This window comes from Eschrichtius robustus, chromosome 10 (assembly GCF_028021215.1).
Source record: "Eschrichtius robustus isolate mEscRob2 chromosome 10, mEscRob2.pri, whole genome shotgun sequence".
NCBI lineage: Eukaryota > Metazoa > Chordata > Mammalia > Artiodactyla > Eschrichtiidae > Eschrichtius > Eschrichtius robustus.
Genome location: NC_090833.1, coordinates 6,573,636 through 6,586,870, shown reverse-complemented (window position 1 = coordinate 6,586,870; position 13,235 = coordinate 6,573,636). Strand labels below are relative to the sequence as shown.

Genomic DNA, 13,235 nt, shown 5'->3' with positions numbered 1-13,235 from the left:
AGCACATCTGCTGGGAAGCAGAGTCCAGCCCGAGAGCCCTGGCTGAGTCCAAAGCTGTGGGTTCGAGTCCTGGGTCACCTCCAAGACGCTGTGTGAATCTTCCTGAACCTCGGCTGCCTCTCCTCAGCCTCTGCCCACAGCAGGGACTGGAGCCATCTTTCTACTGTGGGCGGGGCTGAGGGAGAAAGATCTTTGTCTTCAGGCGGGGAGAGGGTTGCACACAAGGAAGAAAGCCAGGAGCAGCGAGCATTTATCAAGCGATTACTATGCTCTTGGCACTGAGTTCAATTCAGCTCCTCCAGGAACTTTGTGTGACCTCGGGCAAGCCGCTGTCCCTCGAGGCTCCCAGAGGTGAGGTCTTCCTCCCGGGGGGCTATAGGATGGAGACTCGGGGGCCTTTCCGCACCAGTGAGATGACATGATCCACGGTGTCTCCCAGAGCTGGGGCGGAGAGTGTGACAGACCCCCGCATCACCTTCCCTGGGAACCGCGGGAGGCGACCCCCTCGGAGACAGGCTCACAGCCCAGGCCGCCTGAACCTTCCCACAGACACGGATTCCAGTCCCCGCTGTGTGATCTTGGGTGAACCTCTCAGAGCCTCAGTTTCCCAGTGTGTGAAATGGGGTAATGCCTCATAGGGCAGATGCCAGGATTCAGTGGATGGAAACGGACAGAGCGCTTGGCATCCCTCCTGCCCAAGCCAGCTTTTGTTGAGCGCATCCCATCATAGCTGCCTTGATGGGAACCCCCGGGGAGACGTGACTCCAGACCAGTGGAGACCAGCTGGTATCAGGGGTGGTGAGAGCCTGGGGTTGTTGGGAGGGGTGTTAAGCGCCCTTGTGTGAGGGTTTCAGCTCCAAGGCACCACGCAGTTTGGCCAAAGAGGGGAGTTGTTTCTTCCGGCACCCACTTGGAGGGGGCTGAGGCTGCAAAATGATTTTCATTTCAACACCCTCAGTTTTGAATTGCTAAATTTCCTGGAAAATTCTCCTTTTTTGGCAGAAATGCCTCCTGCGTTGGGTTTGTGCCCAAGAAGCGTTGCCTGAAGGGGGGCGGAAATCGGCTCGCGATGGCTGGTGTTCCAGAAGCTTCCGTCCGCTCTCGGGCTCTTGATCCCACAGGTTTTCAGCGCTCAGCCCTTGTTATTTCAGTTTAAGGTTTCTTCCAGCTCAAGGGGGTGGGGAGCGGGGGGTGGAGAGCCATTCACTGGCACCAGACATTCTCATCCATCTTCACCTTTTCTTGGAGGAAAGGGGTGAGGAGTGAAGACTGAAGCGGGTCCAGGAGAAGAGGCCAGCTCGCCCGGGGCCGCTCCGTGTTCCCTGCCATTGCCTACCCCACCCCCAGATGTGTCCCACGTTTGCAGTGCTTCCCAAAGGGGAAAAGTACTGGACCTCAACTCCTGGTCCTCCCTCCAAACCAGGGCCTCTCTCTCTCAGCTCTATGGACACGGTGAACCAGAGAATTCCCGGATGCGGGGCCTTACTCGGCAGCATCCCCAGCCTCTGCCTCGATCCCAGGAGCTCCCCCTCTCCCAGTCCTGACCATCAGAAACGTCTCCGGACAGATGTCCCCTGGAGGCTAAATTGCCCTCTGTTGAGAACCACTGGTCCAAACCAAGTAAGGTCATCTTTTTCCAGGCATCCTGCCTGATTCCTGCCTGACAACCCCCGACCCTACCCCCGATGCAATTACTTACCAGGCTCATGGAACAATTTAGCCTCCGATCAAATCAGCTGGTTGCTCAAGAATCAGTAAACCCTGCTAACCTGGGAGCTCATTCAAAAGCCAGGATTGAGTGGTATCCATGTCTGGGCCTGGAATGTTCTAGATGCTCAGCTGAACAACTTCTCAGCATCGTGTGAAGAACATAGCGTGTATAAAGGGAATGTGTAACTGGGGAAGCAATAAAACAAGGTGTGGCCCCAAATCCAAAAGGTTGACAATGCATTCTGTTGGCCCAGCTGTGGGCAAAACTGACCTTCCTATCCACCGCTGCTGGGAAGCGTTATGGGGGATTTGGCCACATCTAGCATTTTACTCACTGGCCAAGCAATCCCACTTCTAGGAATCTGTCCCAAATATTCGCTGGCAAAAACAGAAAATCATGTTTGCACGAGGTTATTAATTGTGGCATTCTTTAATTGCAAAAGATTGGAAACACACTACGTGCCCATCCATAGGGCTCCGGTTTTAGTTAACTAAACCACGGTACATTCGCACAACCGAGTGGTACAGAGCTGTGAGAAGGTACATGCAGGACTTCTCTGCACTGGATGGAGGAATCCCTGGGATGTATCGCTCAGTGGGAAAAAAGGGAGATGCACAACAGTACATGGTCTGCTATCTTTCAGTAGAAGAGGGGGAGAAAATATTATACTTGAAAAAAATATTGGCAAAAAGCAATGCTGGGGACTTCCCTCGTGGTCCAGTGGGTAAGACTCCGCGCTCCCAATGCTGGGGGCCTGGGTTCGATCCCTGGTCTGGGAACTAGATACCACATGCATGCCACAACGAAGAGTCCACATGCTGCAACCTAGAAGTCCACATGCCATAATCAAAGATCCCACATGCAGTAGCTAAGACCTGGCACAGCCAATATAAATAATAAATAAATAAATAAATAAAATATATATATTTTTAAAAAGCAATGCTGGAAGGATAGAGCAAAGACTAATTTAAAAATTGTTCTGATATGTGGAGGGAGGGAACAAGAGGGAAAATATAATATGGAAATTAATGCAAATAAAGAGGGCTGGGTTTGTTGGGCAGGGTGGAGTGATCTCTGGAGCCAATTAAATAGGAAGAGGCAAGCTTCAGTTTTGGGACTGCCCTGGTGGTCTAGTGGGTAAGAATGCAAGCTCCCAGTGCAGGGGGCCTGGGTTCAATCCCTGGTCAGGGAACTAGATCCTGCATGCACGCCACAACTAAGACCTGGTGCAGCCTAAATAAATAAATAAATAACTTTTTAAAAAAAGAGAGAGACAAGTTGCAGCACCAGTGTGTTCAGCGTGATCTCATGCTTGTAAGTTTTTTTAAATGCACGTTTGTAATTTTGTAAATCTTGGGGAGCAGAGTCGGGAGAAAGGAGTAGTTTGTTTTACTTTGTGCCTTTCTGTGTTGCTTGAATCTGTTACTGCAACAAGCAGTGACATTATTTGGTTATTAAAATATACTTTTTTTTTCCTTACATGAAATCTCCAGATTTTTTAAAAATTAAATTTAATATTTATTTATGTTTCTCTCTTACTTTTGAATTTTGAGGTAAAGTTTGCATACAATAGTGTAGAAATCTTAAGTGGACCCCTCACTGAGGTTTTTTTTTTTTTTTTTTCTTTTGTTGTTGTTTTCTTTTTCTTTTTATACAGCAGGTTCTTATTAGTTATCTATTTTATACATATTAGTGTATATATGTCAATCCCAATCTCCCAATTCATCCCACCACCCCCTGCCCCACTTTCCCCCCTTGGTGTCCATACGTTTGTTCTCTACATCTGTGTCTCAATTTCTGTCCTGCCAACCGGTTCATCTGTACCATTTTTCTAGGTTCCACATATATGTGTTAATATACGATATTTGTTTTTCTCTTTCTGACTTACTTCACTCTGTATAACAGTCTCTAGGTCCATCCACGTCTCTACAAATGACCCAATTTAGTTCTTTGTATGGCTGAGTAATATTCCATTGTGTATATGTACCACATCTTCTTTATCCATTCGTCTGTCAATGGACGTTTAGGTTGCTTCCGTCACCTGGCTGTTGTAAATAGTGCTGCAATGAACGTTGGGGTGCATGTGTCTTTCTGAATTATGGTTTTCTCTGGGTAAATGCCCAGTAGTGGGGTTGCTGGGTCATATGGTAATTTTATTTTTAGTTTTTTAAGGAACCTCCATACTTTTTTCCATAGTGTATCAATTTACATTCCCACCAACAGTGCAAGAGGGTTCCCTTTTCTCCACACCCTCTCCAGCCTTTGTTGTTTGTAGATTTTCTAATGATGCCCATTCTAACTGGTGTGAGGTGATACCTCATTGTAGTCTTGATTTGCATTTCTCTAATAATTAGTGATGTTGAGCAGCTTTTCATGTGCCTCTTGGTCATCTGTATGTCTTCTTTGGAGAGATGCCTATTAGGTCTTCTGCCCATTTTTTGATTGGGTTTTTTGTTTTTTTAATATTGAGCTGCATGAGCTCTTTATATACTTTGGAGATTAATCCTTTGTCCCTTGATTCATTTGCAAATATTTTCTCCCATTCAGAAACAACATACAAGTCTTTTCTTCTTCTTTGTAGTTTCCTTTGCTTTGCAAAAGCTTTTAAGTTTCATTAGGTCCCATTTGTTTATTTTTGCTTTTATTTCCATTACTCTAGGAGGTGGATCAAAAAAGATCTTGCTGTGATTTATGTTAAAGAGTGTGCTTCCTATGTTTTCCTCTAAGAGTTTTATAGTGTCGGGTCTTACATTTAGGTCTTTAATACATTTTGAGTTTATTTTTGTGTAAGGTGTTAGGGAGTGTTCTAATTTCATTCTTTTACACGTAGCTGTCCAGTTTTCCCATCACCACTTATTGAAGAGACTGTCGTTTCTCCATATCCTTGCCTCCTTTGTCATAGATTAGTTGACCATAGGTAAGTGGGTTTATCTCTGGGCTTTCTATACTGTTCCATTGATCTGTTGATCTATATTTCTGTTTTTGTGCCAGTACCATATTGTCTTGATTATTGTAGCTTTGTAGTATAATCTGAAGTCAGGGAGTCTGATTCCTCCAGCTCTGTTTTTTTCCCTCAAGACTGCTTTGGCTATTCGGGGCCTTTTGTGTCTCCATACAAATTTTAAGGATCCAGATTTTTTTAATGTTTGATTAAATATTCTTTTTTTTTTTTTTGAAGTATAGTTGATTTACAATGTTGTGTTAATTTCTGGTGCACAGCAAAGTGATTCAGTTAAATATATATATTCGTTTTCATAGTCTTTTCCATTATGGTTTATTACAAGATATTGAATATAGTTCCCTGTGCTATATAGTAAGACCTTGCTATTTATCCATAAAATATACATTTTTTATTAAGGTACACCGGACCCTGAACCAGACAGGGTTGGTTCTAAGTGCTGCGTGAGTGCAGTGGAGGAGAGGGGATTCCATATGGACTCAGGTGGTCAGGGAGGGCTCCCTGGAGGAGTGAACAATGAGCTGGGCCCTGCAGGAGGAAGGGTCAGCAGTTCAGCCCTTGGGTAAAATTGAAATGTGGAAATAGTAGCTGAACATCCCCCCTCCCTTCTCCCTCTGTAAATGGGGTGTGAAGAGCACCTGTCTATAGGATTCCTGTGAGCATCCAATGATCTGTGGGTGCCTGCAGGGGACCCTTGGAACTGTGACTCTCACTGCTCTTTTTTAATATATTAATATAATTCAACAACAAATACCCATGGAGGGTTTACCATGCCCCAGAGCCTGAGCTAGGAGCCGAGGACATGTAGATGTCTCCAGCGGCCCGCCCCCCCCCCCCCAACCAGGTCAGTTGTCCCTCATGGCGGTGGGTGCTTGTCCCCGGGCTCCACAGGATGGAGACCTGGCTGTTTTTGTTCACCATTATATCCCCAGGGCCCTAGCCCTGTGCCTGCCACCTAGTAGGTGCTCAGTAAATGTGTTGCAGAATGGATGGATGGATGGATGGATGGAGGAATGAATGAAGGAGTGAATTAAAGGGAGGTGCTGCTGCTCTCGGGCTGCACCATCCATCAGCAGAGGGAGACACAGGTAAAAGGCTCAGAGCACATTGCTGAGCTGGCGCCTGAGTCGTGACCATCTCGGCACCTCCGGGCTGGGGGCGCTGCGGGCACCCACCACGCGCTGTCCGCCGCCCCGCTGACCCTCGGGCCCCTCCGCAGGTGAGTGTCCCAGCCCCGGGCGCGGTGGCGCCGCCAAGCGGAAGAAGAAGCAGCGGCGGAACCGCACCACGTTCAACAGCAGCCAGCTGCAGGCGCTGGAGCGCGTGTTCGAGCGCACGCACTACCCCGACGCCTTCGTGCGGGAGGAGCTCGCCCGGCGCGTCAACCTCAGCGAGGCGCGTGTCCAGGTGAGTGCTTCCCATCCGTGGGCCCCCCGGGGGAGCGTGCAGCCACCACTCACCCAGGGATAAGGAGCTGCCAAGGTGAGGTGTTTAAGAGCAGGACCATCTGAGGCCAGGAGGGCTGAGGTTCAAATCCAAGCCCTGCCACTGACCAGCTGTGTGACCTTGAGCAAGTTACTCAGCCTCTCTGTGCCTTAGGTGCCTCCCTGTAAAATGAGGATCACGTGGGTCTGTTTTATAGAGTTCTTACGGGAATGAAAGAAGTTGATATCTTTGTAGCTTAGAGCAGTGCCTGGCACATGGGGTTTGGATAAATAAAAGTCGTTTTAAAGTGTTCAGTGCTTGTTCCGTGCCAGCCCTGAGCTGAGTGCCCAGCATGCACCTCTCTCATTACAACCTCACAGCAGCTAAGTGCTCATCTATTCATTCTTTCTTTCATCCACTTGCACATTCTCCAACACATACTTACCCGGCGGCAGGCACCATTTATCACCCCCATTTTACAGATGAGAAAATTGAGGCTCAGAAAGGTGAAGCTGCCAGTGCAGGGTGGGTGGCAGAGCAGGCACACACTGGGTCCGAAAGGACTTGGGTCCCCTCGGCAGCCCGCTCACCCCTCCTTCCCGCCCCCAGGTCTGGTTTCAGAACCGCCGGGCCAAGTTCCGCCGAAATGAGCGGGCCATGCTGGCCAACCGCTCAGCCTCACTGCTCAAGTCCTACAGCCAGGAAGCCGCCATCGAGCAGCCCGTGGCTCCCCGGCCCACTGCCCTGAGCCCCGATTATCTATCCTGGACGGCCTCGTCCCCCTACAGGTGAGAGCGGGAACCCTTTTGGGTCGCAAGCAACCAGGGGACCCCGTGGGGTGTTTTAGGGCCCAGACTCCTTTGAGGATCTGAAGAGAGCTGGGAAAGGTGCCCAGGTGCCCCGTGGATCTGGGGTGCACCAAGGGGTGTGTGGGCAAGCGTGTGAGTGTGTGGAGGGGCGAGAAAATGAGGCCTGTTTGGAAGGAGTGGAGAACCCACATCATCCTGAGGAAGCTGAAAACCTGCAGATTTCTAAGCTGGCACGAGCGGCCCAGCACCCTTCGTCAACCATCCCGGAGAGAGGCCGGGGGGCCGAGGGAGTGGTTCCCTGTCCCAGGGGCCTGGCTGGGACCCAGAGTCAAAGTCTGGGGCAGTTTGGTCCCGGTCAAAGCTGGGGAAGGGTGGCAGGGCAGGAAGGGAGAGGGAGCAGGGTGCTGGCGAGTTGGGTTTCTGCACCCCACAGCTCCAGGGAGTGCCATCCACCCCTTAGTCTGTGCGAGCAGCTCTGCTGGAGCCATGGTCTCGTGAGAGGCAAGAGCCAGTGGGTTGTGGGATCTGAGTCCTAGTGATGCCCACGCTAGCCTCACAGCTCTCCCAGCTCCCTCCCTGCCCTGCTCTTACCTGGGGCAGGAGAACCTCCAAGAGGCCTCCTTCCATACAGGTGTGCGTTCATCCCAGCCCCATCCTGCTGTGTGCCAGGCCCAGGGCAGGCGCTAGGGGTGAACAGGACTCAGGCCCCGCTCTCAGGAAGCTCCTGGTCCAGCGAGGAAGGACCACAAGCCTACGGGGGCGGCTCCATGTCCCAGGGCTGACTGTGGGCACTTCTGCCTCTTCCCCCCAGTCTTGTAGCCCCAGGGGAAGGCTTCCCAGCCGAGTGAGCTGAGGAGGGGAGGCAGGAGGACCAGAGGCTGGGGTCCAAGACTGGCCGCCAGAGGTGGCCAGCCCCCGGCGGTCTGCCAGCCACAGCAATATGTCCTTGTGTCTTATGTCGCCCCCAGCACGGTGCCGCCGTACAGCCCCGGAGGCTCAGGCCCTGCGACCCCGGGGGTCAACATGGCCAACAGCATCGCCAGCCTCCGTCTCAAGGCCAAGGAGTTCAGCCTGCATCATAGCCAGGTGCCCACGGTGAACTGACAGCCAGCCCCACCAGGACCCCGCTGCCTCCCTGGTCTCACGACAGCAGAAAAGAGGGCAGACACGCAGGAAGGTGACCTTCTCCTGTCCCCTGTCTCCAGGACAGGCTGGGTGGGCTCTCCTGGCCCCTCTCTTCAGCCCGGACTTCTGGGCCCAAGAGGCTGCTGAGATGCCCAGAGCCTGGCTCAGCCCCTCATCCACGGCCGCTGGAGACTGCGGCCCCTGACCCTTGGAGGGGTTGGGCTGGAAGGCTAGAGCAGCGGCTCACCAAGGACCTCACTTACTTTGTGTATTAAAGCCAAAAAGCTGTTGTCTTTAAGAAATAAAAAAAAAAATTTTAAGCCCCAAAAGATTGCGGGAGGGCGGACAAGGGCAGCAAACCGATGAAGGGACGGCCTTTTGGGGCCCGCTGCCCTCGTCTGTGTGCCTCTTTCTGCAGGAAGTCCTCCATCACCCTGTAGAGCCCCAGGGGTGGGGAGCGGGGTAGGAAGACAGAGACCTGCCCTGGAACCCCTGACACCCGGGTGTTTGGGAGAAACCTTGATGTGTGACCCTGGCCAGGACCCGGACCCTCTCTGTGCAGGGAGTGTCCCCCCTGCCCTATGGCAGGAGCAGAGGGTGTGTGGAGGCAGACGCTAGAATTAAATCCCTTGCTGTTGGGCATGCAGAAGCTGGGGGTCCCCTGGGCATTTGACTGTGGGGGACCCGGGCAGATGGCCCAGAATGTCGGGGTGCAGAGTGGAGGTCCCAGGTGGGCTCACAGGACAGACGGGTGGTCCTAACAGACAGGGCCACCAGAGACCTTCTTCCAAGTCCTCCAACCTACCGTTTCAGAGATGGTCACTGGGGGTGACAGAGGACACATGTGCCACCAGGCACTGACATCACTTATGAGGAGTCTGCAGAAAAATGGGGGGTGAGGGGAATGGTCTGAAGCCAGCCCTCTCCACCTGGCCCCATGCCACGCCTCCTGATGGGCACACCCTCCAGGGAAGTTAAGAGATCATTTCTGGGAATTCCCTGGTGATCCATCCGGTGGTTAGGACTCGCTGCTTTCACTGCCAGGGCCCGGATTCCATCCCTGGTCGGGGAACTAAGCTCCCAAAAGCCATGCGGCCGGAAAAAAATAAAATAAAATAAAGCGATCATTTCTGCAACCAGCCCCCAGGAAGTGAGACAACACTTCCCGACCCCCAGAGGGCGCAAAGATGCTCAGCCCCTCCAGAGGGGCTGCCCTCACAGTGACACAGCCATCACACCTCTGGACTCCATGGATGGACCCCGTTTCTCTAGTCTGCCCCACCCACACCACATCAAAGCCCCCCCAGAGGGCCAGTGTCCCCCCCCCCACCAGCCACAGGCTGCATCTTCTAGGTGACCTTGAATAGGTCAAAGCCACCTGACAATCCTAACACGAGGGATGGTCCCCATTTTTGTTTTAGAAGGTGTAACTAACCCCTGAGTGAGGTGAGGACCCTCCCCATCTCCCCCAATTTACCCCCCGAGATTCTTCCCCATCCTTCATCGGGAATTCCACCATGAAAACACGGTTCTGGGCTTCCCTGGTGGCGCAGTGCTTAAGAATCCGCCCACCAACGCAGGGAACACGGGTTCGAGCCCAGCTCCGAGAAGATCCCACGTGCCGCGGAGCAACTAAGCCCGTGTGCCACAACTACCGAGCATGTGCTCTAGAGCCCGCGAGCCACAACTACTGAGCCCGTGTGCTGCAACTTCTGAAGCCCGCGCACCTAGAGCCCGTGCCCCGCAACAAGAGAAGCCACCGCAATGAGAAGCTCGTGCACCGCAACGAAGAGTAGCCCCCCGCTCGCTGCAACTAGAGAAAGCCCGCGCGCAGCAACGAAGACCCAAGGCAGCCAATAAACAAATAAATAAGAAAACAAAGCAAACAAACAAAAAAGAAAACACGGTTTTTGTGGGGTGAGCTTTGTCCCCTTCAGATGGGCCAACAGGCCCTGGGGACCATCGCCGTGTGACTTCCCTGTGGCTGGGCAGCTGGGACTCTGCCCGGGGCGGGGAGGGGGGAAGCAATGAGGGGGAGGCACAGACTCCAGCTGAAGGAGTGGGGAGGGGGCATTCTGCTGATATATGGAGCTGGCTCTGCCGGCCTGACTACGGCGGCCAGAGCAAAGGGTTGGCCTGTGCCCTGTGCTGCGTATGTGTATGGCAGGGGAAGGGAGTGCGGGGGGTACAGCCAGAGCTGTGTTTTCTTGCTCAGTTCGGCCTCTGCCTTGGGTAAGTGATTTCTGGGCTTCTATTTGCCATTCATTCACTGAACAAATATTATGAAATACTATATGTGTGCAGGGCCCTATGCCGGGCCCTGAGGAGAAAGCAGAGAATTGACACGGGGTCCCTGGCTTCAGAGGCCACACCAAGCCCAAGGAGCCCCAAACCTAGTCTAAGGCATCCAGGCAGGCTTCCTGGAGGAAGTGTCCTGGAAGGATGAAGAGTCCACCAGACAAAGAGGGGAGCGAGAACAGTGTTTCTGGCTAAGGGAACAGCAAGTGTAAAGGCCCTGGGGTAGGCCAGAAGCTGCCTCTTGGGGCCAGTGGGGACAGTTCTGGGCCTGGATCTCCTGCAGGATGAAGATGGAGAGAAGCAGGGACCAGCTCACGTGGGGCTTGTGTGGCCAGATCTAAAGTCTGGGTGTCGGGACTTCCCTGGCGGTCCAGTGGTTAGGACTCTGTGCTTCCACTGCAGGGGACACCGGTTCGATCCCTGGTCGGGTAACTAAGATTCCACATGCTGTGTGGCACAGCCAAAAAAATTGTTTTTTAAATAAATAAAGTTTGGATGTCACCCTGGCAGTGAGGAGCCATGGAGGGGATTTGCTGGGTGGAGGGACCTGCCCCTTGGACCCTGTTGGAAGCAGAGAGACCCCTGCAGAGGCTGTGCTGGATGTCCAGGCAGGAGAAGTGGCAGCCTGGACCAGATGGGGACAGAGTGGGCAATCTGGGAGGTGTCCCAGACACAGCAGGGACAGGGCTTGATGGCTAGATGTTGGGCTGGGGAACAAGGGGGAGCCCAGGGGGCCAGGACTTGGCTTAGGCACGTGGATGCCTGGGAGGAAGAAACCCTGGAAATAAGACCCACCTGATAGAGGGGTCGGGAAGATGCTGGCCTGCCCTTCCACCCAGACAAGCGCTGGGGCCGTCCTGGTCTGAGCAGGGTCCTCCCTCACAAGGAGCTGACACCCACCCCAGGGATTTGCACCAGCGAAGGGCCAGCCCACAGGGCCCAGAGCTGTGCCCTCACGGGCAGCCAGGAAGAGCGGCCTTTTTGTGAGCACGTGGACGAGCCCACCCAGGCCCTGGGCAGTGCCCCAGAACTCAGATGGAGGCACATCTGGTCTTTCTATTTTCAGTCCAGAGGGAGGGGCCATGAAGCATCGCCAGGTTGGGGCTGCCTGCAGCAGAGATGGGGTCACACTGGCGGGGGGCTCCCACTAGGGCCTGGAAGGTGGGTATCAAGAACACCAGCTTCAGAAAAAGCCATGGGCCCAGTTCCCACAGAGGCACTGGCCCCGCCATCGGGCCACAAGGATGTCAATGTCACTTCCTCTCAAGCGCTCAAGAGAAAACAGACCGGCCTAATCGTTTACACATGCTGCTCTGGGGAGCTGAGGGAGGGGCCACAGCGGCCCTCCTTGTGAAAGAAAATATATTCCAACATCGCTGTCGCTATTGTAGCCCTAATTGCAGGGCCGCGTGGGCAGCTTCCTGGGCACCCATCCCGGGATATAATTTTCCGTGAGGACAAGGTACCCGAGGCCCCGTCCCGGGCTGGGAGAACTTGGAATCCTTCTCCCTCTGATTCCCTTTCCCCTTTCGGCCAAGCAAGCTTGGGACAGGGCATTGAATGTATCTGCTTCTGTTTTTTTTTTTTGTTTGAAATAAGAAACTTGGGTCGAGGGAAATTGAAGGAAAGGCAGTCTGGCTCTTGCAAAACCCAAAAGCTGAGAAATTAAGACCAGAGCTTTACCTTGGGCAAGGCACTTCTCCGGGCCTCAGTTTCCTCCTCTGTAACATGGGGTGATAACAGAAGCCACCTCACAGGGTTGTTGGCAGAGCTACCTTCCATAAATGAGCGCTGTGGTGTTTACGGTGGAAAAACAGAGAGCAAGGGGTGGAGTTTAAGGAAGTCAAAATACTCCCTGTTCTGGGGTGAAATTGCACATTCCCTCCTCAGAGAACCTGGCTCTTCCCTTGTCCCTTCCAAGCCCACACTCCTTGGGCACCAGCTGGGGACCAAAGCTCCTGCACCTCTGCTGCCTGCCACTGGAGGGCGCTGTGGGGTCCCCGCCAGGCACAGAGCTGGAAGAACAAGGGCCCTCTCCCACACAGATCACCAGAGATGGCCGCAGGCTCCTGATCCAAAGACAAAGAAACAAGCAAATCCCAAATCACCAGCAGGGGTCACAGCATAAACATCAGCACAAGCCTTTTGGAAAATGTACCAACAGCCACGAAAATGTTTGCATGCTTTCCACCCAGTAATTCTACCTCTAAGCCCCACTTCAAAAAATAATCCAAAATGGCGTGCGGGGGGGTGGGGGGTGGAAGCAACGTGTGCCAAGATGTTTATCATACGTTTTCATAGATGCAGTGTAAAAAATCTGGGAAGACCCAAACCAAGTTGTAAATACTTTAAATTTGATAATGGCTCACAATCCACTTGTCTCTATGTTTTCTGTAATGATACTAATAACCTCATAGGGAAACAGAACAAGCAGGCCAATGTGATCATCTCAACTACATGAGAAGCTCTTTGAAATGAAAAAAATGTGCTTTCTTCCCTTTTATGTCCCCCTTGGTGCCCCAGTCAGAGGTGGACTTGTCTTTTCCATACCTATTGGTAAGTGAGTGGCCCCCATCCAAAGCTCTCCTCTCTGCTCTTGTTATCCCACCATTAGTCCTTCAGGTCTTGAAGCTTTGTGGTCATCAGGAATTCCCTTCTCTATTGCAAGAGCTGGAAAGAGCGTGTCTGAGAACTTCTTAAGCTCTTAGTTCACATCTTAGAACAAGTGGGAATGGATCGAGCTTGGGATACGTGGGGTCAGGAGTGGGCATCTTGAAACTGGAAGGTGCACTTGATAAAGTGGTGTGGGTGACATAATTCTAAGATGGTCCCATGATTCCCACCCCAGGGAGACACACACTTTGTAATCCCCTCTCCTTGGGTAAGGGTGGAACCTCTGACTTGCTTC

The 13,235-nt window shown here is 52.6% G+C and overlaps 1 protein-coding gene across 1 annotated transcript in view; it reads left to right on the top strand.

The window, feature by feature from the left end:
• Nucleotides 1-9,168, top strand: part of PRRX2 (paired related homeobox 2) — a 49,197-nt gene extending 40,029 nt beyond the window's left edge. The window contains exons 2-4 of the mRNA XM_068553612.1: nt 5,890-6,077; nt 6,705-6,883; nt 7,873-9,168. Of these exons, the coding sequence (XP_068409713.1) occupies nt 5,890-6,077; nt 6,705-6,883; nt 7,873-8,008 (503 nt within the window). The 3' untranslated portion in view covers nt 8,009-9,168. The remainder of the gene's footprint in view (nt 1-5,889; nt 6,078-6,704; nt 6,884-7,872) is intronic.
• The last annotated feature ends 4,067 nt before the right edge of the window (nt 9,169-13,235 follow it).